Raw genomic sequence first — 21,162 nt, 5'->3', positions numbered from 1 at the left:
TAAAACCATTTAATTCTCCTTTATAGTGTTCATAGTAATCTCTGGGCCTAGCTATTCATGAAGGATGGAGCTCCGCCCTTCAAACTGACCAGGGGAAAGAAAACACTTCAGTGTTTAGTGCTTTTGTATAGGCTTGTCATACCAGGGAAGAAACAGCAGTTACATAAACAATATGGAGTGTCACTTGCTGCAAGGAATTTTGGGTGGAGTATTCAGCACCATCATTAATTTTATTGACTTTACACTCCTTTTCAGCGACAGAGAGTAGTAATGACACTTATTTTCCAATGGGGTAATTGATGGGCAGTAATAGTACTTACCTGCACTGAAAATCGCTACTGCCTGCAGCCAGAAGGACATTGTTTGGATGCCAGGCCAGGCTGAGGATTGTGGAACCAATTGATTTTTTGATGTGTTTGCTCAGCCACCTGCAACAATAATAAAACTTTTCCCTTACTCGGAGGAGCTCCCTTTGAGGAGTGCAGAACTACATTCTATATTGTGATCACTCATCACATACAGTATATATGTGTTTAGAAATCCAACAAGCTGCTCAGGCTTTCTTGCATAAAGTGTATCTAACAAGCTGCTCTATATAAAGTCTATCTACAGGCTGCTCTGGCTTTCATGCATAAAATCAAACAGGCTGTTTAGACTCTATTGTATAAGGTCTATATAACAAGCTGCCCAGGCTCTATATAAAGTCTAACCAACAGGCTGCTTGGACTCTTGTATAAAGTCTAACAAGCAGGTCAGACTCTCTTGTATAAAGTCTATCAGGTTTCTCAGACTCTCTTTTATAAATTCTAACAGGCTACTCAGGTTTTCCAGTATTAAGACTATGTAACAAGCTGTTTAGGCTCTATATAAAGTCTAACCAACAGGCTGCTCAGACTCTCTTGTATAAAGTCTATTTGGATTCACAGTTGCCTCAAAACCTCAAAGAATGGATGAAGAATGGCGTCTGTATGCAGAAGCTATCATAACAGATGTGTTACAAAGGGGCCTTAGAAAAAAGGCTATCTGATAATACAAAATGCATGGATTACCCTGAAAACACTCACTCAAACTGGTTTTCAACACCACAGCCGCAACAACCATTCACTCCACCATTAAATAGAATGTACAAGTACTTGGGCATCCATGCTTTCTCCTCCAATGTCTACACCAAATGCATTTAATAAGAACTTTCCTGCCTCAGAAAAAGAAAATGTACCCCAATATTCACAACTGTAAACCTGTGTACGGTTTGATCTGTTAATTGAGGAAGCTTTGAACATATTTGAAGTTTTTTCTAGAAAATAGCTTATAATAGTTTATTATATTATTATTATTATTATTTTGTGATATAGTTGTAATAGTTACATTATAGTTTCACCTTATTGGTTAATGATGTGTGGTTAATGCTGTGTGCACTATAGTCGCACTATATTTTAATACTTTATTATTTATGTTGTGCACTTTATATGTTAAAATATAAAAACATTTTTTGTAAATAAATGCACTTCTCTTCATGTGTTTTCTAATAAATGTATTATTTAACAATACTCAGTTCTTCTGATTCTATTCTATGTTGTTAATGAACACAAGTGCAAAAAGAATTACCTATAAATATTCAGAACTTCAATGATGGCATTACGTTTCCGGAATGATATGTCCTAAAGCAGTGATCCCCAACCAACATGTTGCTAACCAAGCCTTTGGATTTTGCTCCCAGTGGCCTCAAAGCAGGTGCTTATTTTTGAATTCCTTGTTTGGAGAAAGTGAATTTTGTAAAACAGTGACTTACCTGGGGAGCTGGTTTTCTGGAAAAAGATGGCTTACTGCCTACTGCAATGTTTCATACGTTACCTGAGCATAGGTGTGCACAGGGGGAGGAGCTGGAAGGAGATCTGTATCTACACTGTTGATGGGGTTACTAACATTACAATAACACTGTATTACACTGATACAGAACTAAAATCCCCAACCAGAAACAAAATAAGGGTGGCAAATGTGTGCTATGCGATCATGGTACCGGAATACGAAGCTTGGTAAGTAGACATGTGCACCAAAGGAATTCCTTTACGCTTCCAGCTGCTGTCATACAAGTCCCAGCATCATTCACTGAAGATTGCAGTCTCCAGTATTCCTGGGAGCAAGGTGACTCAATGGGAAATGAGTCAGTATCAGAAAGGTCCCTGCTAGTTATTTATCTCTGCACTGCCAGGACCCAAGGCGGCTCTAAGATCTGAGGGAACAGGGTGAGGAAACACATTTGCACCCACGTGTTTCTGTTTTGCATTTGGCCCCTCAGCACTGCACAACTAGATATAAATAAATTCCAGTCGTGAGTGATAAATTAGCAATTCATTGTATTCTGTATGGTAGAATGGAAGACAATACAGTTGGCAGTATGTTAACAACTAATTAAGTGATAGAAATATGGTTTAAACTTGGAGCCATCAGCACCGGGTGCCCTTTATAAGCACATAGCATGCTTTAAACGTTTTAATGATTATGGGCATTTGTGGGCTCGTCTGAGGATCTAATTTGCCCATCACTTCCATGTTCAACTCTTTGCACCTCAGGTATGGAAATCAGAGTTGAACCTGGCTGTAAGTGCCATGCTGGCTAGGCTGGTGCTAGTTGTGCCCTACATTGAAGGTTAGCATGTGGGCATCCCCTTGCCAATCACCAAGGGCAATGAAGGAACACCGGTTGGTGCAAAGAGCAGCTATTCCACTACTTATCGCCTGCTCAATGACAGGGTTGCCTTGTGCCAATGAATACCGCAGTGCAGTGAGTTGGACTCCAACACTGATGGCAGCTTGCAGGGGGAGGGGCAGGACGTTTGTAACGCAAGAAGTGAATGGGACTAGGACACTAATGACAGCTTATGGGGGAGGGTTTGGGGTCTGTAACACAAGTAGTTGGTTGGACTAGGACACTGATGGTAACAGTGGGTGGGATCAGAACACTTTAATGGCAGCTCCCAGGGGGAGGGGCAGGAAGTCTGTGTCTAAAGCAGTGGGTAGGAATAGAATACTCTGATGGCAGCTTACAGAGGGAGGGACAGGGAGTCTGTGACTCAAGCAGTGGGTGGGACTAGAACACTTTAATGGCAGCTCACAGGGGAAGGGGCAGGGAGTCTGTGACTAAAGCAGTAGGTAAGAATAGAATACTCTGATGGTAGCTTACAGAGGGAGGGACAGGGAGTCTGTGTCTCAAGCAGTGGTTGGGAATAGAACACTTTAATGGCGGCTCATAGGGGGAGGGGCAGGGAGTCTGTGACTAAAGCAGTGGGTATGATTAGAATACTGATGGCAGCTTACAAAGGGAAGGACAGGGAGTCTGTGACTCAAGCAGTGGGTGGGACTAGAACACTTTAATGGCAGCTCACAGGTGGAGGGGCAGGGAGTCTGTGACTCAAGCAGTGGGTGGGACTAAAACACTCTTACTGCTTTCAGAGTGGAGGAGCAGTGAATCTGTAATGGTAACATATATTGTAGATAGATACCTGGAAGAGGTGGGGCTATGTAAGATGTTATTTAATGTAAGTCAAGGTGTGTCCATAAGGTCAGAGCCTTTCAGCTGTGGGTTACTCTCCTCCCATTTGGTTTCTATTTTGGAATCCTTACAGCAAAGTGCCCATTGCTAGCACATGCAGGGATGTTTATTTGGTTGCCCTGTGCTGACTCTAGCAATGTCAATAGCCCCATGTATTAGCGAATGACTTGTTTCCAAAATAGAAGCCACGTCAGTTTGTTTGGAAGAAAGGAATCTTCCAGCTCAGACTCATTCACAAATAGCAGGGCGAGGATAGGCAGGTAGTCAGTACTCAGTACTCGGTCTGGTTACTCTGTAACAGAGACGCAGGAAAGCTGAGTGTAACAGGTGCACCCGACAGGCTGATTTATTTTCTATTTGAGACACCAGTTAGATGGATGGAGGGGATAATGGCCGGACTGCCATCACTCCAATTTCTGCACACATTCCTCCAAGCTTTAAACAAAGCACAGAATGAGTTCAAGGAACACGGTCCCCAAATAAAGAAAAAACTTTAATATGGACTTTAAGCCAGAGAGTGATACCCAGTACAGTTCATTATTTGAGGAGAGGAAATGATAATAAAACTGACATACTTGGCCTTTAAATTTTACAAGATAGCAAACAGTCATATTTTATCCTTGTTTCCACAGGGCAAAGTCATTCTGGGGAACAACCTAACAAAACATGAGCACAGCACGTATTAAAAAAAAAAATACTGAATTGCTATGGTATTGTAAACTGCCCTCTTGTTGCTAGGGTAAAGCATGCACAGCAACCTGAAATTTCATTTACTATTATTTTTATTACTAAGGGGCTGATTTACTACAGTATAAAATGCAAATCCAAAAGACACATTTGAATTCTCTTCTGCACTTTAATTTTTGAGCGTTATCAATTGAAAAAAATTGCAAAAGTAGAATGAAAACAAAAAATGGACAGCTAAATCCACATAAGCTTTAATTTAATTTTGAATTTATTCTGACCTGTGCACACAGTTTTTTAAAATGCATACACAAGTTTAAAACATGCGCACAAAGTAATTTTTTTGTACACATAGCTGAGAAGGAATTAAAGCGAACACTGCCAGTGGGAAGTTTATAGTCAACTTTCAAGCTTTCATGTTTTGTTTCTCAGAAATTTGAATTAATAAAAATAAATGTAATAATGTTTTATTGTTTTGCTACTAATGCGGTCGAAGATTGCTGGTTGCTAAGGTAAGTGTGACCCTAGCAGCCAGATAAAAGTTTAAATACCAGATCGTATGGCTGCAGAACAAAAGGAGGAGAGTCAAAACCACAAGGAATAAAACACTACATTGAATATAGTCTAAAAGTATGTTTATATTTTTAGGCTAAATACATTTATAAAATATATAGATCCGTTTTTTATTTAAGGACCCAGGAACACTGGAAGTGCTGGACTGATTTAGGGGGCGACTGCATGACAGAATGACAGGGATGGGGATTCAGGAATCAAATTTATAGGAAAACAGAAAACTGAACCTTGTAGTCTTGTCACTACACAGAATAAAGACCAATTGCAATTCTCTTTTGAGTTAGCTTCACTCGTTATAGCTATCACTGAAACCAAATAGAATTAGAAGTTTCTGTTAAGGACCAGTTCTGTATTTATCAATAGCAGCAGTATCTGCCCAGGAACATGCAGGGAGACCAGTTGTGAATCAGAATTCAGAATAAAAAAAGGAAAAGCAACACATTTACACATGGGATTAATCAGGCCATCTCCAAGGTTGTATATTTACTAAAGTGTAATTTTCTCCTTTTTTAAAGGAGTAGTTCACCTTTAATTTAACTTTTTGTAAGTTACATTTTGCAGTTTGTACCATTTTTAACTGGTCTTCATTTTGTGTTTTAGTTTTTAAATTACCTGCCTTCCTCTTCTGCCTTTTCCCAGCTTTTAAATGGGGTTCACTGGCCCCAGCAGCCAAAAAACTATTGCTCTTTAAGGCTGCAAGTTTATTGTTATTTTTCATCACTTATATTTCTTTTTGGTTTCTCTTATTATTATTATCTTTCAGTGAAGATATTAATATTCACTAATGCAAAGTTACTACGCCAAAACTTGTCGTACTCCCATCTTTGTAATTTATTAATGTTGTAGCATTTTTTGTGTGGAGAAAATACATTTGACATTTTGCACAGTAAATGTGCACCAAAGTGTTACTTTTGCCATCTTGCCCTACAATCTCTACTGCCTCCATCTTTTTCTACAGGGTCCATCTTGTCCCACTGTCTTCATTCTTTATCTTGTTCTACTGTCTCCATCTGCCCTAAGGTCTCCAACTTGTCTTACTGTCTCTATCTGGCCTTATGGTCTCCACCTTGTCTTACTGTCTCTATCCTGCCTTATGGTTTCCAACTTGTTTTACTGTCTCTATCCTGCCCTATGGTCTCCAACTTGTCTTACTGTCTCTATCCTGCCCTAAGGTCTCCACCTTGTCTTACCGTCTCTATCCTGCCCTACAGTCTCCATCTTGTCTTACTGTCTCTATCCTGCCTTATGGTCTCCAACTTGTCTTACTGTCTCTATCCTGCCCTATGGTCTCCAACTTGTCTTACTGTCTCTATCCTGCCCTAAGGTCTCCACCTTGTCTTACCGTCTCTATCCTGCCCTACAGTCTCCATCTTGTCTTACTGTCTCTATCCTGCCTTATGGTCTCCAACTTGTCTTACTGTCTCTATCCTACCCTAGTCTCCATCTTGTCTTACTGTCTCTATCCTGCCTTATGGTCTCCAACTTGTCTTACTGTCTCTATCCTGCCCTAAGGTCTCCACCTTGTCTTACCGTCTCTATCCTGCCCTACAGTCTCCATCTTTTCTTACTGTCTCTATCCTGCCTTATGGTCTCCAACTTGTCTTACTGTCTCTATCCTACCCTACGGTCTCCAACTTGTCTTACTGTCTTTATCCTGCCCTAAGGTCATCACCTTGTCTTACCTTCTCTATCCTGCCCTGCAGTCTCCAACTTGGCTTACTGTCTCTATCCTTCCCTACAATTTACAGGAGACTGGTTTATGGGTGTCTGTAAAGGAGAGGTTTCTGGATATTCCGTTGGCTCGGAGTGAATAGAGTTAAACAGATGAAATAGTACCAGAGAGAAACTTGTTGCAGTTGCACTAAAGCCATTGGGAAGATTGGTCCCCAGGCCCAGACTGGCAATCTGTGGGTTCTGGCAAATGCCAGAGGGGCTGCTATAAGTTGCCATAGAAAGTCAGTATTTAGTGGTCTGGTGGGGGCTGTTTGGGCCTCTGTGTACCTGAAATGCCAGGGTCTATTGTGAATCTCAGTCCGGACCGGTTGGTCCCTGTTTCCAGGTGATAGCCGGGCGCTAATCCCCCTCCCAGAAGATTTAAATCCAGTAAAGGTTACACAGAGGTCAGTGATGTTCAGCAGCTCACACAGAACCTCACAACTCAATCCCTACTAACATGATTAAAGTGTTAGCTCTGCAAGCCAGGGCTCGCCTTCTGCATCATTCACTCTCATCTCCATTACTCCCTTCACAGTCTAAGTAAATATGTTCATTGAACACAATTTATGATATGACTGGGACTGGGCGGGACACAGAATGGAACAGAACCCGCAGCTCTGCTATAGAATACTCTTGTACTTTAGCAGAATACGGCGAGATAAACACAAGTCAATAATGAAGGCGTTACAGACACGCATGAGGGGCGTACATATAACCAGGCCGAGCACATAGAGTAGCAGAAAAGCGGGGATGGGTGGGCAGTAGCTGGAGGGGCGGGGTTAGCGGTTGCCATGGCTCGCGGTTCCTGTCAGACCGATTGACGTCACTGGGGGCCGCTGATTGGCTTCGCGTTGTTTCCGGTGAGGGGAGAGGAAGAGACGGAGCTGGGCCCAAGGCTGCGGGGAGAGACCGGGGGGACACAGCCGGGAGCCCGGGGACACGTAGCTGACACAACCCATTATTGGGACTGGTGAGCTCAACCTTTATTCCTTCCCCGTTATCTCTCTGTTTTCATCTATCTCCCCCGTGCTTCCGCTCTCATTACCTGCCCACTCTTACTACCTCGTCGTTTCCATAACTCATTAACTGCCCCTCCCTTTATACTTGCCCAGATGATCTGCCCCTCCCCTTATTATTGCCCTTATCAACATCCCTCCCCTTAATTTCCCCCTCCTCTTATTAATGCCCTGATCCATTCACTTTACGTCACTACTGTCCTGTTATTTGCTCCTCCCATTATACCTGCTCTGTTCTTTCCCACCTTACATTATGCTTGTCCTGTTTATCTGCCACTCCCTTTTATATTTGCCCTAATTAACTGCCCTATCTCTCTCCCGCTTATTTGCCCCTTCCCTTATACCTGCCTTTTTTTACTGCCCCTGCCTCTCAGATCAACTCCTCACATCATGTACTTGCCCAGTTAATCTGCCCCATATCCTTATACATTGTATAAGCCAGTGGAAATACTATTCATTTGTGTATGTTTGGAATAAGAGAGTTCCCCTTTGTGCCGTGTATCAATTCTGCCAAATATTTTCCCCCACCCTACACTAATCATGTGCCTGTTTTTCCAGCAGATAGAGCAATGGCGTCTGGCAGCACCAGCAGTGAGGAGGACCGCAGCCTCCGGGAGTGTGAGCAGTATGTGCAGAAACACAATATACAGCAGCTCCTCAAGGACTGCATTGTGCAGCTGTGCACTGTTCGGCCCGCCTGCCCCATGGCGTACCTCAGGGAGTACTTCGAGAGGCTTGAGAAGGTAATGCTTTACTTTTGGCTTCATTTCATTGTACCCTGGGGGAGATGGGCCCATTGTGCATTAGCACAAAATAAATACCACAGTGCCCCTAGTCTTCGCACTGAAAATCCACCTTACCCCCAGCCTTGGCACTGAAAAACCACAGTGATCCCAGCCATGGCATTGCAAAACCACCATGCCCCCAGCCTTGGCACTGAAAAAACCACCATGCCCCCAGCCTTGGCACTAAAAAAAACACGTTCCCAAAAAACACCTTGCCCCCAGCCCTGGCAATGAAAAAACAAAACCACCGTGCCCCCAGCCTTGGCACTAAAAAAACACATTCCCAAAATACACCTTGCCCCCAGCCTTGGCACTGCAAAACTACCATGTCCCCAGTCTTGGCACTGCAAAAACACGTTCCCAAAAACCACCATGGCTCCAGCCTTGGCATTGCACAACCACCATGCCCTCAGCCTTGGCACTGAAAAACCACATTCCCAAAAACCACCCTGCCCCCAGCCCTGGCACTGAAAAACCAAAACCACTGTGCCTCCAGCCTTGGCACTGAAAAACCACCGTGCCCCCAGCCTTGGCACTAAAAAAACATATTCCCATAAAACACCTTGCCCCCAGCCTTGGCACTAAAAAACACATTCCCAAAATACACCTTGCCTCCAGCCTTGGCACTGAAAAACCACCTTGCCCCCAGCCTTGGCACTGCAAAACTACCATGTCCCCAGTCTTTGCACTGCAAAAACACGTTCCCAAAAACCACCATGGCTCCAGCCTTGGCATTGCACAACCACCATGCCCTCAGCCTTGGCACTGAAAAACCACATTCCCAAAAACCACCTTGCCCCCAGCCCTGGCACTGAAAAACCAAAACCACTGTGCCTCCAGCCTTGGCACTGAAAAACCACCGTGCCCCCAGCCTTGGCACTAAAAAAACATATTCCCATAAAACACCTTGCCCCCAGCCTTGGCACTAAAAAACACATTCCCAAAATACACCTTGCCTCCAGCCTTGGCACTGAAAAACCACCTTGCCCCCAGCCTTGGCACTGCAAAACTACCATGTCCCCAGTCTTTGCACTGCAAAAACACGTTCCCAAAAACCACCATGGCTCCAGCCTTGGCATTGCACAACCACCATGCCCTCAGCCTTGGCACTGAAAAACCACATTCCCAAAAACCACCTTGCCCCCAGCCCTGGCACTGAAAAACCAAAACCACTGTGCCTCCAGCCTTGGCACTGAAAAACCACCGTGCCCCCAGCCTTGGCACTAAAAAAACATATTCCCATAAAACACCTTGCCCCCAGCCTTGGCACTGCAAAACCACCATGCCCCCAGCCTTGGCACTGCAAGGATTCTTCCATATTTCTTGATTTCAGGAAAATGTTGTTAAAGGAGAACTAATCCCTGGGTCAGCTCCTGCTTCTGTCTCTGATCGTCAATTGGTAGCATGTACAGGATATTATCGACTTCCACTGTGAAGTGTTCCTGATGTGGAACCAATGTGATCCAATTCTGATAAGTTTTAAAGCAGGATGGTATTTTTTATTTTATTTGGAAACTAGTAGGGGGAACCAGGGCCTGAATTCTGTAAATGAGAGTTGTGTATTACAAAAAAGGTGATTAAAGTGCAAATAAAGGGCAAATGTATAGGGCAAGTGCAGCAGGAAGAGAAAGCAGCTCAGCAGCTGTAGATAAAGCAGAAATATGTCACAGCTCCAGTGATCCTCCTGCAAACCCTGACGAAGATTAAGCACAGGAAACAGCTGGCACTTTATATGAACAGAGAGAATCTATACCAGCTTAATCAGCGATGCCAACAGCAATATCATGTTTTGTAGAGAAACAAATTGCAAAATGATACCGATTGTGCCTCTCATTTCTGGGTTCATTTGCCCCCTTTTCTTAATTTATAGGGCAGCCCCCATGGCTTTTATTATATGGGGCCTGAGTGTTGGATTAGAGGACAGATACATTTGTTTGCCTTCTACCGGGTGATTATAGACAGACTGGTATTTGTTTCTGTTGCTGCAGAGTGCTCATTTCTGACTGGTAATCTTCTCAGTCAATTGGAGTCCTGCCTTCTCTCTCGTTTTCACGCAACTTACGTTTATAGGTCTGTAAGTGCTATGGGTCCTGCATTAAGTTGCAAAAAGGCATTATATATTAATTGCCCATTTTGGACCCCTTGTGGCCAGAGCTGACATTGCAGGAAGATTTACTAAATAAAGTAGGGGTTTCCAGTGAAAAACATTGAGGCCTATTTATCAATGACTTTATTTCAGAGTTTAAAAAAAGGCATTAACAACAATTGCTTAAATTTTTTTCCCATTTAACTGAATGGGCGACACCATGTGTGTGGTGTAAAATAATGGCAACATAAAAAGAAAAAGAAATACCCATAGCAACCAGTTGTTTTTAATGGCTGATTTTAGGGATCATGAAGGTCATCATCATGACCTATCATGTCTATATCTTTATAAAATATATGGTATATATTTAGCTGTATATAATAAAATATAGCTGTATAAAATAAATGGCATATTTATCAAATCAGCTCATTGGCTTCACATAACATTGATTATACAGATTATACACCTCTAGATGATAAAATAAAGTGAATTTAGAATTTGTGGAACCTGAAACCTGAAGGAAAAAACACCATTCAATGTTTTCAGTAAAAAGTGTGGTTTTCCTGCAATAGAAATTTTGCTGAGAGGTGAGTGTAACTCACCCGATAAAGCCACAGGGGATTAACTAACCTATGTAACTAGTCCTGGCGCTGCTGGTTGGAAGGGACAGGGAGTGCCCATGTGACATGACCACTTATGTGGAGTGGTTCTTCCAGGGCATTTACTTACCACTACTTACCTGTGGGCTCCATTGCTCTGGTTTTCCTTCCAGTCTGATCTATATCTGAAGCCCTGATTAGGTCCAGATGAGCTATGTGCAAAGGTTCTGGAAGGTGGCTGTGTGACTTTAGAAAGAACCCCTTACCTTCCTTTTATGTGATCAGTCCCCAATCATGTTGATTAGTGACATCATTTGAGTTAAGTCCAGGTTTTAAAAATGGATTAGGACTCTTGACCTGATCAGGGACCCTAAATCCTGACCTGTCAATCACAAACAAATTGGTTTCTGCTGGTTCTCAAGCCTTGCGCAAACAGATGTCCCATTAAGCACTGAATTTTGCTCACCTGCAAATCCCTCTTTAATAGGGATGCACTGAATCCACTATTTGGGATTCGGCCGAATCCCTGAATCCTTTGTGAAAGATTCGGCCGAACACCGTACCGAATCTGAATCCTAATTTGCATATGCAAATTAGGGTCAGGAAAGGAAAAAGTGGAAAAAAATCTTCTTTTGTGACAAAAAGTCACCTGATTTCCCTACCCGCCCCTAATTTACATATGCAAATTAGGATTCGGTTCGGCCAGGCACAAGGATTCGGCCGAATCCTGCTGATAAAGGCCGAATCCCGAACCGAATCCTGGATTCGGTGCATCCCTACTCTTTAAGTATACTCACATGGGAACATAAGGGTAAGTTAGATGGAGATTGGAAACATAGGAGGGATCATGGACCGGGGAGGCATAAAATGTTAGAAGGAGAGAGATTTGGGCCTTCAGAGGATTTAGCAGGCTAAAGAAGAGGAAATCAGTCAAAACAGAAAATTCCAGCAAGTCCAAATCAGTAACCCAATACAACATATGGACACACAGTTTTGGTGGGGGGGAGACACGTACAATAGGCCCCCTTTCTCTGGGGAGGTAAATTTGGTTACCTTATTAGCCAGACAAAGATCTCGAATTATGATTAACACAAATTTGTTTTGCTCTGCCCAGGAGGAAACGCGTCAGACCTTAAACCAACAGAAATCTGGCTCCCGTTCTGATTCTCGTGAGGATGAGATTTCCCCTCCCCCACACATGAATTCTGTTGTTAAAGGCAGGAGACGTCGGGGTGCAATCAGTGCTGAGGTGTATACGGAGGAGGATGCTGCATCATACGTCCGTAAGGTAAAGACTTAGAGTTCTGCAGTTGGAAGATAGAGGGTACCCTTGTCTCACCAGGGTTTTTGTGGGGGTAAAACACTTTAGCAACCACTTACTGCTGAGCTTGTAGTAGAACCAATGGCTGCAGGTACAACAAACCGGAAGAATCTTTCCATATAAATTCTTCATGCCACTGCATAAAGCTTTCCTGCTCCTTCATGTTCTAGGCACCACTATTGCTGCTGATTAGTTCCTATCCTACAGTGCAGTGTGCTGAGTTCCCTGCATAGTCTAGGAGAGGCAGCTGGAAGTGGAAAAATTGGTATTGCTACTTTTTCTACAAATCAGCCAAAAACAATACTTTTTAAGCACTTTCCTTCTATATTTAAGAGTATAATGCACTGGCACTTTTTTTTTTAACAATATGTTTCTTTTAAAGCCTATATCAGGCAGTTATATTGATATATAATCACTTGCTTTTTCCCCCTTAAGGTTATCCCTAAAGATTACAAAACTATGGCGGCTTTGGCTAAAGCCATTGAAAAGAATGTTCTGTTTGCCCACCTGGATGATAATGAAAGAAGGTATGTTGGGGGCAGTCCGAGAATGCATGGCTCCGAACTACAATTAATATGACAAATAAATGGGAGGGGGGTATTAATTCCAGGCTGCACATTAATTGCATTCTATTTTATTTCAAAGTGGTGATAAACTTTAAATCAAAAAAGGCAGACGTGGGGCACAAGTTGATACTTTTGGCACCTTCTAACCAGTATATCCTTGAAAAAGTAGAAAGTATATTGTAGTGATTTTTTTTTTTCAAGTTTATTCCATGAAGCTCAGCTTGACACCACATCAAACCATACACAATGTTTTGGGGAGGTGTGTAAACCAACTGCTTCCTCAGGTGTGAGATTATTTGCTTTCTACTTTTTCTATGATAAACTTTGAATTCCATTCCTTATCCTTAAATCCAGCACTCTTGCACTATCTCTCTCTATCTCTCTCTGTGATATTTTATTGGCTGGGATTCTTTATGTACTGTAATAAGTTGCACCTGCATTGTGAAACTCTTCCCCCTTTCTCGTCTTCCAGTGATATCTTTGATGCAATGTTTTCAGTTACATACATCGCAGGAGAGACTGTCATACAGCAAGGTAAGAAACTGTTCCGTTACCAGGGTGGTCTATAATCTCTGATGCCAGGAGACCCTCCCTTTTACTGCTCACATTCCTACTTGCCTTAGTGGATAAAGAGTGGCTTAACAGTTCTGTGTTATAGCTTAGCCGTATTCCATGGGGTTGATCTGATTGATGTACGGCATAACCTTAGCTGACACCAGTGTCCTTTTTTACAGGTGATGAAGGCGATAACTTCTATGTTGTTGACCAGGGTGAAATGGATGTAAGTTGTGCTCATTAATATATATTATACAGCAGAGATGCTATTCACATGGAAATTCAGTGTTGCCAAGTAAAGTGTAACTTATAACATATTCCTTCCTCTCTGGCGGAGTTTACTGAGAAGAGGAAGATTGTTTATACTCAGGAACAGTGTTGGTATAACTGCACTGAGCGGTAGCAAACAGGGCTGCTATACCTGTAGAATTTTATTATATGCTACAATGGCCACACCACACACATTCTATTTCTTTAGGTGACACTCCCTACAGGCATCTTGGATAGGAATTGTGACAAAGCGGGAGGACTATGGAAGACTCCAGACTGCGTTAGCAGCTTATTGTGCTGAGTATAGGATCCTTCTGTCCAAAAGGAGCCAGATACCCATTGGACAGGTTAGAAAATCATGCCAAGTGAGGACATTGATTGGGCCATAGTTACATAGTTAGGTTGGGTTGAAAAAAGACCAATGTCCATCAGCTTCAAACCCTCCATATGAAACTCAGCATCCATCCATACATACACACACCGACCCCTCCCTACACTCACATAAAGAAATCATCCAAGCCACTCTTAAAGGCATTAAAGGAATTAACAGAATCAGCCATCACCTCACTGTCCTCACTTTGAAGAACCACCTACGTTGCTTCAAATGAAAGTTCTTTTCCTCTAGTTTGAAGGGGTGGCCTCTGGTACGGTGATCCACTTTATGGGTAAAAAGGTCCCCTGCTATTTGTCTATAATGTCCTCTAATGTACTGTAATAAAGCAACTTTTTTTTTCCAGAGAAAACAACCCTAACTGTGACAGTCTACAGTGGCCACAAAATGACACTACTTGGAATTAGACAACTTATTATCTACAAAAAAAAACCTAGAACCTTCTCAATTAAGGAAACCACTGCCATTTAGTGTATAACTTGCATTTATATTATTTTTGCCAAAGTGCATAACCTTGCATTTATCAACATTGAACCTCATTTTCCAGTTTGCTGTCCAGTTTTCCAGTTTAGACAAATCACTCTGCAAAGTGGCAGCATCCTGCATGGAACCTATAGTTCTGCACAATTTAGTATCATCTGCAAAAATAGAAACAGTACTTTCAATTCCCACCTCCAGGTCATTAATAAACAAGTTAAAAAGCAAGGGACCTAGTACAGAGCCCTGCGGTACTTCACTAACAACACTGTTCCATTTACCACCACACTTTGTAATCTATTTTTTAGCCAGTTCTCTATCCAGGTACAAATACTATGTTCCAGGCCAACATTCCTTAATTTAACCAGTAACCTTCTATGTGACACTGTATCAAATGCTTTAGCAAAGTCTAAGTAAATCACATCCACTGCCATCCCAGAATTGAGGTCCCTACTTACCTTCTCATAAAAAGGAATTAAAATAGTCTGGCAAGATATACAGTATTACTAAAAAAAACCATGCTGGCACAAACTCATAGTATTATTATTTGCAATGAAGTCTAGTATCGTATCCCTCAATGAATCCAGAAAGTTAAGTGAAGAGTTTTGGCAATTACAGAGTTAAGCTTGTTTGGTATCCTGGGATGAATACCATCTGGCCCTGGACCTTTGTATATGTACATGTTCTAGTCCCTTTTGAATTTCCTCGTGTGTGAACCATGCATCATTAGTTGTATTACTAGAGTTGGGACTATTAAGAAGGAAACCTTCATAAACTGGTTCCCCATTCATGTTGACGGATGAAAAATAACAGTTCAGAATCTCTGCTTTTTCTTTGTTCTCATCAACCAGCTGACCCTCTTTGATATTCTTACCCCACCCTACTTCAGTTTTTTTTAAAAAAAAAATGTTCATATTTAAAAAATAATTTTGGATTATTTTTACTCCTTGATTCAATACCATTTTCCATATCGATTTAAGCTTGCTTTTTTTGCATGATTTATTGACCTCCTTGTACCTGACAGACATTTCAGCTGTCCCAGCTAACTTGAAAGCATTAAAAGCATGTCTTTTCTTACCCACCTCAACAGAAACACATATCAAGCCACAAAGGTTTTCCACTTAATATGTTGGAGAGATGCCTAATTTTTCCTAAATTTAGAGTTTTAGTTGCTCCCTTATCAAGTTGTTTCTGCAACAGAATCTCAAAGGAGACCATGTTATGATCAATATTCCCTAAATGCTCACCCACACAACTGGTAGAGATACATTTGGTTTTATTAGTTATAACAAGATCCAAAAGAGACTGATTCCTAGTTGGTTCTTGAACGAGCTGAAATATAAAAGTTGTCATTCAGCATATTTACAAACTACTAGCTTTTTCTGACTTGGCAACACTATTACCCCAGTCAATGTCTGGATAATAAAAGTCACCCATAGTAATTATTCTATTTGTAAAAGTAGCTGGGCTTCATTCTCGTCATATATACAAAATGGTTTGTAGCATACACTGATGATCATTTTCTTTGTAACCTTTTGCCCATCATTTAAATTCACAGTCCAGTCACATGTTTCATCCCACCAGTTCTCAGTGATACCAATTATATCATATTTTTAGAGCATGCTATTAACTCTAGCTATCCCATTTTATCTGACAAACTCGGTGCATTTGCCAGCAAACAGCGGAGGTTACTACTTTTCCTTTTCTAATTACTTAATGGAGAATTAGATCTTAAGTTAGAATTAGACTGTTTTCCTTGTAACAGAGTCCTCTCTTGACCGATATCCATGGGCCCACAGTATAATCAGATTGTTGGCTTGAGCAGGCAAATAACTGGATCAACCTTATTTTACATGTGGGCGGCCAAATTGAGCAACGAGTCTCTCAATGGGGAGGAATTTGGGGTGTCCAGCTTTATAGTATAAACATGCTCTTAAATTTTTTCCAGGTGTATGTGAACAATGATTGGATGACTAGCATTGGAGAGGGAGGAAGCTTTGGGGAGCTGGCTCTGATATATGGGACTCCTAGAGCTGCAACTGTGAAAGCCAAAACTAATGTGAAGCTGTGGGGGATAGACCGTGACAGTTACAGGAGAATCCTTATGGTAGGTCATCTTGTCCTTTTATGTGACTACTTTTCTGTAGCTTCTAACTAATAGTCCAACTAGCTGTGCTGGACTATTCTAATTGGGCTGGAATACTAAGGGGGTTTTAGGAAATTGTGGTTAATAGCTGAAACTGCTGAGTATTGTGATAAGTTTGTACAACAATAGAGCTGTGGCAGCCTTTGTTCTGTAGTTCTTCCATTAGCCAGTGTAATTAACTTGCATCTCTCCTGGCCAATGGGCTTGTTGCAGAATGAATACAATTTATTGACTATGGGTTCATTGCAGGGAAGTACACTAAGGAAGAGGAAGATGTATGAAGAGTTCCTGAGCAAGGTGTCTATTCTAGGTGAGTGTTGGCCTTTGCTGTTAATGATAGTTGCCATGACCATAGTATAGACCTGGCTGCGGCTTATGCCATGGAAAATTCATGGGGCCTCCCTTATGTTGCTGGTTATTCAATGAATGTGTATAATAAACCTTCCAGTCTCTATCACTGCTGTGCTTCTTTGGTTATTATCTGGCTAATGAGGAAGCTAGTTAGTTGAACCAGATACTTGGAGATTGATCAGTGATGCTCATAGTGATGCTATGATCAGGGATAGTGATGAGCAAAATTTTGGTCTTTTGTGTTTTACAAAATGTGTAAGTTTATATTGGTAAAATGCCCATTCTGTGCCGTTATCCTTACCTATTAAGGCAGTGAATACAAAAATTGCATTTCATCCATAACCACATTTTGATGAGCAATGGGGCCCCCTTTTTGCCCAAGTCTATGTACTGTAGCATTTAATGTATAACAGGCCAGCCCTTAGTGCTAGTGCCACTGTGTATGCCATGTTGCATTTCCATTTCTAGGGGAGCTAAAGATTCGCCTTTCTTTCCTTCCTAGAATCACTGGATAAGTGGGAGCGCCTGACTGTGGCCGATGCCCTGGAACCTGTACAGTTTGAGGATGGACAGAAAATCGTGGTGCAGGGAGAGCCCGGAGACGAATTCTTCATCATTCTAGAGGTCTGGTTTTGCCATTGGGATGAAATGGGCTGTGAACACTAACCTGATATGTCCAACCAAAAGGGGCTGCAGATTTACTTCCCAAACAGAATGTACAGAAGCCAGGATACTTATGGGCATCAGTGTAGATCCCAGAGTGGAAGCATAGGAAAATGCAAGTAAATTTGAATCTTCAGTGGCTCATTGCAATTGTTCCTTTTTCTCCCTTAGGGGTCAGCCGCGGTGTTGCAGCGTCGCTCGGAAAATGAAGAATTTGTAGAGGTTGGTCGTTTGGGTCCCTCCGATTACTTTGGTGAGTTCCAGCGCTATTTATGTATTGTCTGTTTCATTAACATATGATTTGTAATAATATTTTCACAATGTTGTAACTCATGTGTGAGTAGTCCTACCATGTGTCACATGAGGGTAATATTATTTTTTACCAAAAGTTTTATGTTGCACATTGTATTCGGCTATAAGCTTGATGTTGTCTGACGGCACCATCTAGTGAGGGGAACGTGACATTTCACAAGCTCATTACATGTCTGCTTGTTTCCTCTTCCTCCTAGGTGAAATTGCCCTGCTGATGAACAGGCCCCGTGCAGCCACCGTGGTAGCCCGTGGGCCCCTTAAGTGTGTCAAACTTGACCGCCCACGTTTCGAGCGAGTCTTGGGGCCCTGCTCTGATATCCTGAAACGGAACATCCAGCAGTACAACAGCTTTGTGTCACTGTCTGTCTGAGTAGCCTTCCCAAGCCATATTGGGACCCCCGTATCTCCTCTACTCAAGTTAAACCACACGGCTTCTCCTCCACACATCGCTTTCCTTCACAGCGGAACAGCACCTGCCAAAAGCTTGACATTGTCGACTTTTTATTGTTTGAGGAACTATTTTTGTATTTTCCACATTTCTCACATCTGTCGCTGCCACAGAAGACTGTGTCTCTCTCTCTCTCTCTCTCTCTCTCTCTCTCTCTCTCTGGAAACGAAAATGCATCCCACACAGAGCTGAAGTGAGTGCGCTAACAGGGGCTTAAGTCTTGGTGATTGTGTGTGTGATCCAGTTCCAGCCTCATAGCTCAGGGTAGGAATCTGTCCTTTCACTCAGCACTGTGATTTCTATGGCACATCCCACCATTCATAGTTATGCCACACACTCCCGTTCTTGATTTCCTAAAGCATTTCAGGCATTATTTTTGCCCAATTTACAAAGCTATAGCTGTCCAGCTGTGACTCTTTTACTCTCGGCTTTGAACGATTAAATTGAAAGGTCTTTCTACTTCTGGGTTTGATTCCCTGCTATAATATTTAGGGGAAAATCTGATTTTAAAGTGATCTCCAAAGTCCAAAGATGCAACCGAATAAAGTATGTGACACCACAATCACCACTCTTTACCCCATGATACAATCACATAGCCACTGCCACTTCTCTCTTGTGTGACGTACATGCTGTGTTATTCTTTTTTAAAGCATTGCTTCTGCCTCCAAGCAGGGAGCTGTTGCATTTGGGGGGGGGAGCTGTTTATAAGTGTAGACGCTATGGTTATTCTGAATTTGTGCGTTTCTTCTGATCACTGTTTAAGGTTGTTTTGCACCTACAGCCTTGCAGCTCTCTGTTTCATCGTTCCGACATGTCCGTGTGGGAAAAACGTCACAAGACAACTTAAAGGTTACAGTCTAGTGTCTTGTCTGCTGAAACCAAGCTTTCTAGGTTAACAAATGATTTTTGGAATCAACGCAGCCGCTGAGCAGAAATGGGCATTTGCACTATACTGTGCCTGTGGTTGGTAAGGCTGCCATTGTGCTGGGAATCTTTATGTACAAATAGTTCCTGCAGTGGGGTTTATCCCACCATGTTACACACAGATTTTGCTTTATCCTCCGAGATTTTAGGTACTCGCTGCTTTTCACGTTTGGAGCTGTAAGGAATCATTAGCACGATCTCCTGGTTTCTTTTTAGCGCCCTCTAGCTGTCAGTAAAGAAAAGCATTTTACAGTTGAGCTCAAGAAGTGACGCGTAGTTATCCCTGACTATGGCATAAACACGCCATGTAGTATTTCTGGTTTAGTTCACGGAATTTGTTCCCCAGAGAGTCTCCGGGAGTAGAGTATCAATAGGTTCTGTTTTTAATGATTCAAATAAAAGCTGTATTTTAATTAATAGGATTGCCATGTGAGGCTTTTAATCTCAGATCTCCAGCCGGGGGCGCTGTAGTGGCCATTGTGTTGATTCCTCATAGATTCTGCTGTCTCGTCTGCATTTTATAGTCCTGTTAATTCTCACACACAGTTTTAGCTTTGCCTTTATTCTTGTAGCAGCGGCGATAAGATACATACGAATAACACAGCTTTATTTTCCTGTGTGCGCGCGTGTGAAAATCTAAAGATGTTTTGAAAATCACAAATCTGTATAGTTATATTTTTTGCCTTTTGCTTCCACAAGCCCCCCCCATGCGATTTCTCAGTTCTTGTGTCCTAGAGTCACAGTATAGTCAAAGAGAGGACCATTTTTGTATTGTAACCTGACTATATCAGTCTCATTACTGTATGTGCTAAAATATATATATAAATAAATATATATTCCTTTTGTTATAGATCTCTCCTAAATGCAGGTCGAGCAATAAAAATGATTTTAATTCTTAAACCCTTTTTTTTTTATGGGGGGGGGGTGTTTAAATGTGACATTGTGTCCAGATTATTGGCTAATTTACTAGCATACATAGAGGCATTTAAACTTTACTATGAAGGTATACCTTATTGTGTGCTCAGAATAAATAAATGGGGCGTTTTATTCAGGAGATGCCCATGTATAAAAAACTGTTTAGGTTAGATGCTGAGTGTCTTTAGAGAGAGGCATATATTATGCTGAATGTACTATTTTTTATTAGGGATGCCCCGAATCCAGGATTCGGTTCGGGATTCAGCCTTTCTCAGCAGGATTCGGATTCGGCTGAATCCTTCTGCCAGGCCAAACCAGAATTTGCATATGCATAGGGGTGTAGACAAGGAAGTAAAAAATGTTTTCCCCTTCCTATGCCTAATTTCCATAAGCAAATTAGGATTCGGTTCGGTATTTGGCCGAATCTTTTGCAAAGGATTCGGGGGTCCGGCCGAATCCAAAATAGTGGATTCAGTTCATTCCTATTTTTACTGAGGAAGTGCCGAGATTTGCGGCAAGAAACGCGCAAGTCCAGGACACCCACCGCACTTTACATTGTACCACTGTGTGTGCACAATAAAACCGATTTTTGGAAGGAGTCCGTGTCCTTTAGTGGATTTCCAGTACAGCACCTTTACAAGCGGGAGTCTCCATTGCTATTTTTACTGAAGCCTGATTTTCTGTTGAGTATACTTTATGGCAATGCAGTACTGTGTGATCGTATAAAGCAATGAGCTTGTAATAAACTGGAGTCACAAGCTTTAATTACAATATACATTAACCCTTTGCCTGCCAAGCATGTACACCATATGTGC

The 21,162-nt window shown here is 42.0% G+C and overlaps 1 protein-coding gene across 2 annotated transcripts; it reads left to right on the top strand.

Annotated features, from left to right (window-relative positions):
- The first annotated feature begins 7,299 nt into the window (after positions 1-7,299).
- prkar1a.S (protein kinase cAMP-dependent type I regulatory subunit alpha S homeolog) lies at positions 7,300-20,332 on the top strand. 2 transcript variants are annotated; one of them, XM_018237505.2, is made up of 11 exons: positions 7,300-7,492; positions 8,097-8,281; positions 12,123-12,296; positions 12,765-12,856; positions 13,368-13,429; positions 13,630-13,676; positions 16,537-16,695; positions 16,984-17,044; positions 17,588-17,709; positions 17,920-18,001; positions 18,258-20,332. In XM_018237505.2, exons 2-11 carry the CDS (start codon positions 8,108-8,110, stop codon positions 18,428-18,430), a joined length of 1,146 nt encoding a protein of 381 aa, XP_018092994.1. In that variant the 5' UTR covers positions 7,300-7,492; positions 8,097-8,107; the 3' UTR covers positions 18,431-20,332.
- Positions 20,333-21,162: the final 830 nt, after the last annotated feature.

Source organism: Xenopus laevis, chromosome 9_10S (assembly GCF_017654675.1).
Source record: "Xenopus laevis strain J_2021 chromosome 9_10S, Xenopus_laevis_v10.1, whole genome shotgun sequence".
In the NCBI taxonomy this organism is placed as follows: domain Eukaryota; kingdom Metazoa; phylum Chordata; class Amphibia; order Anura; family Pipidae; genus Xenopus; species Xenopus laevis.
Note: the sequence above shows the minus strand (reverse complement) of the source record. Positions and strands in the feature narration are given on the sequence as shown.

Coding starts and splice junctions, on each gene's coding strand:
- prkar1a.S (XM_018237505.2), top strand. CDS start 8,108: ATGGCGTCTGGCAGCACCAGCAGTGAGGAGGACCGCAGCCTCCGGGAG. Junction 16,696..16,983: donor GTTACAGGAGAATCCTTATG/GTAGGTCATCTT, acceptor GGTTCATTGCAG/GGAAGTACACTAAGGAAGAG. Junction 17,710..17,919: donor AATTCTTCATCATTCTAGAG/GTCTGGTTTTGC, acceptor TTTCTCCCTTAG/GGGTCAGCCGCGGTGTTGCA.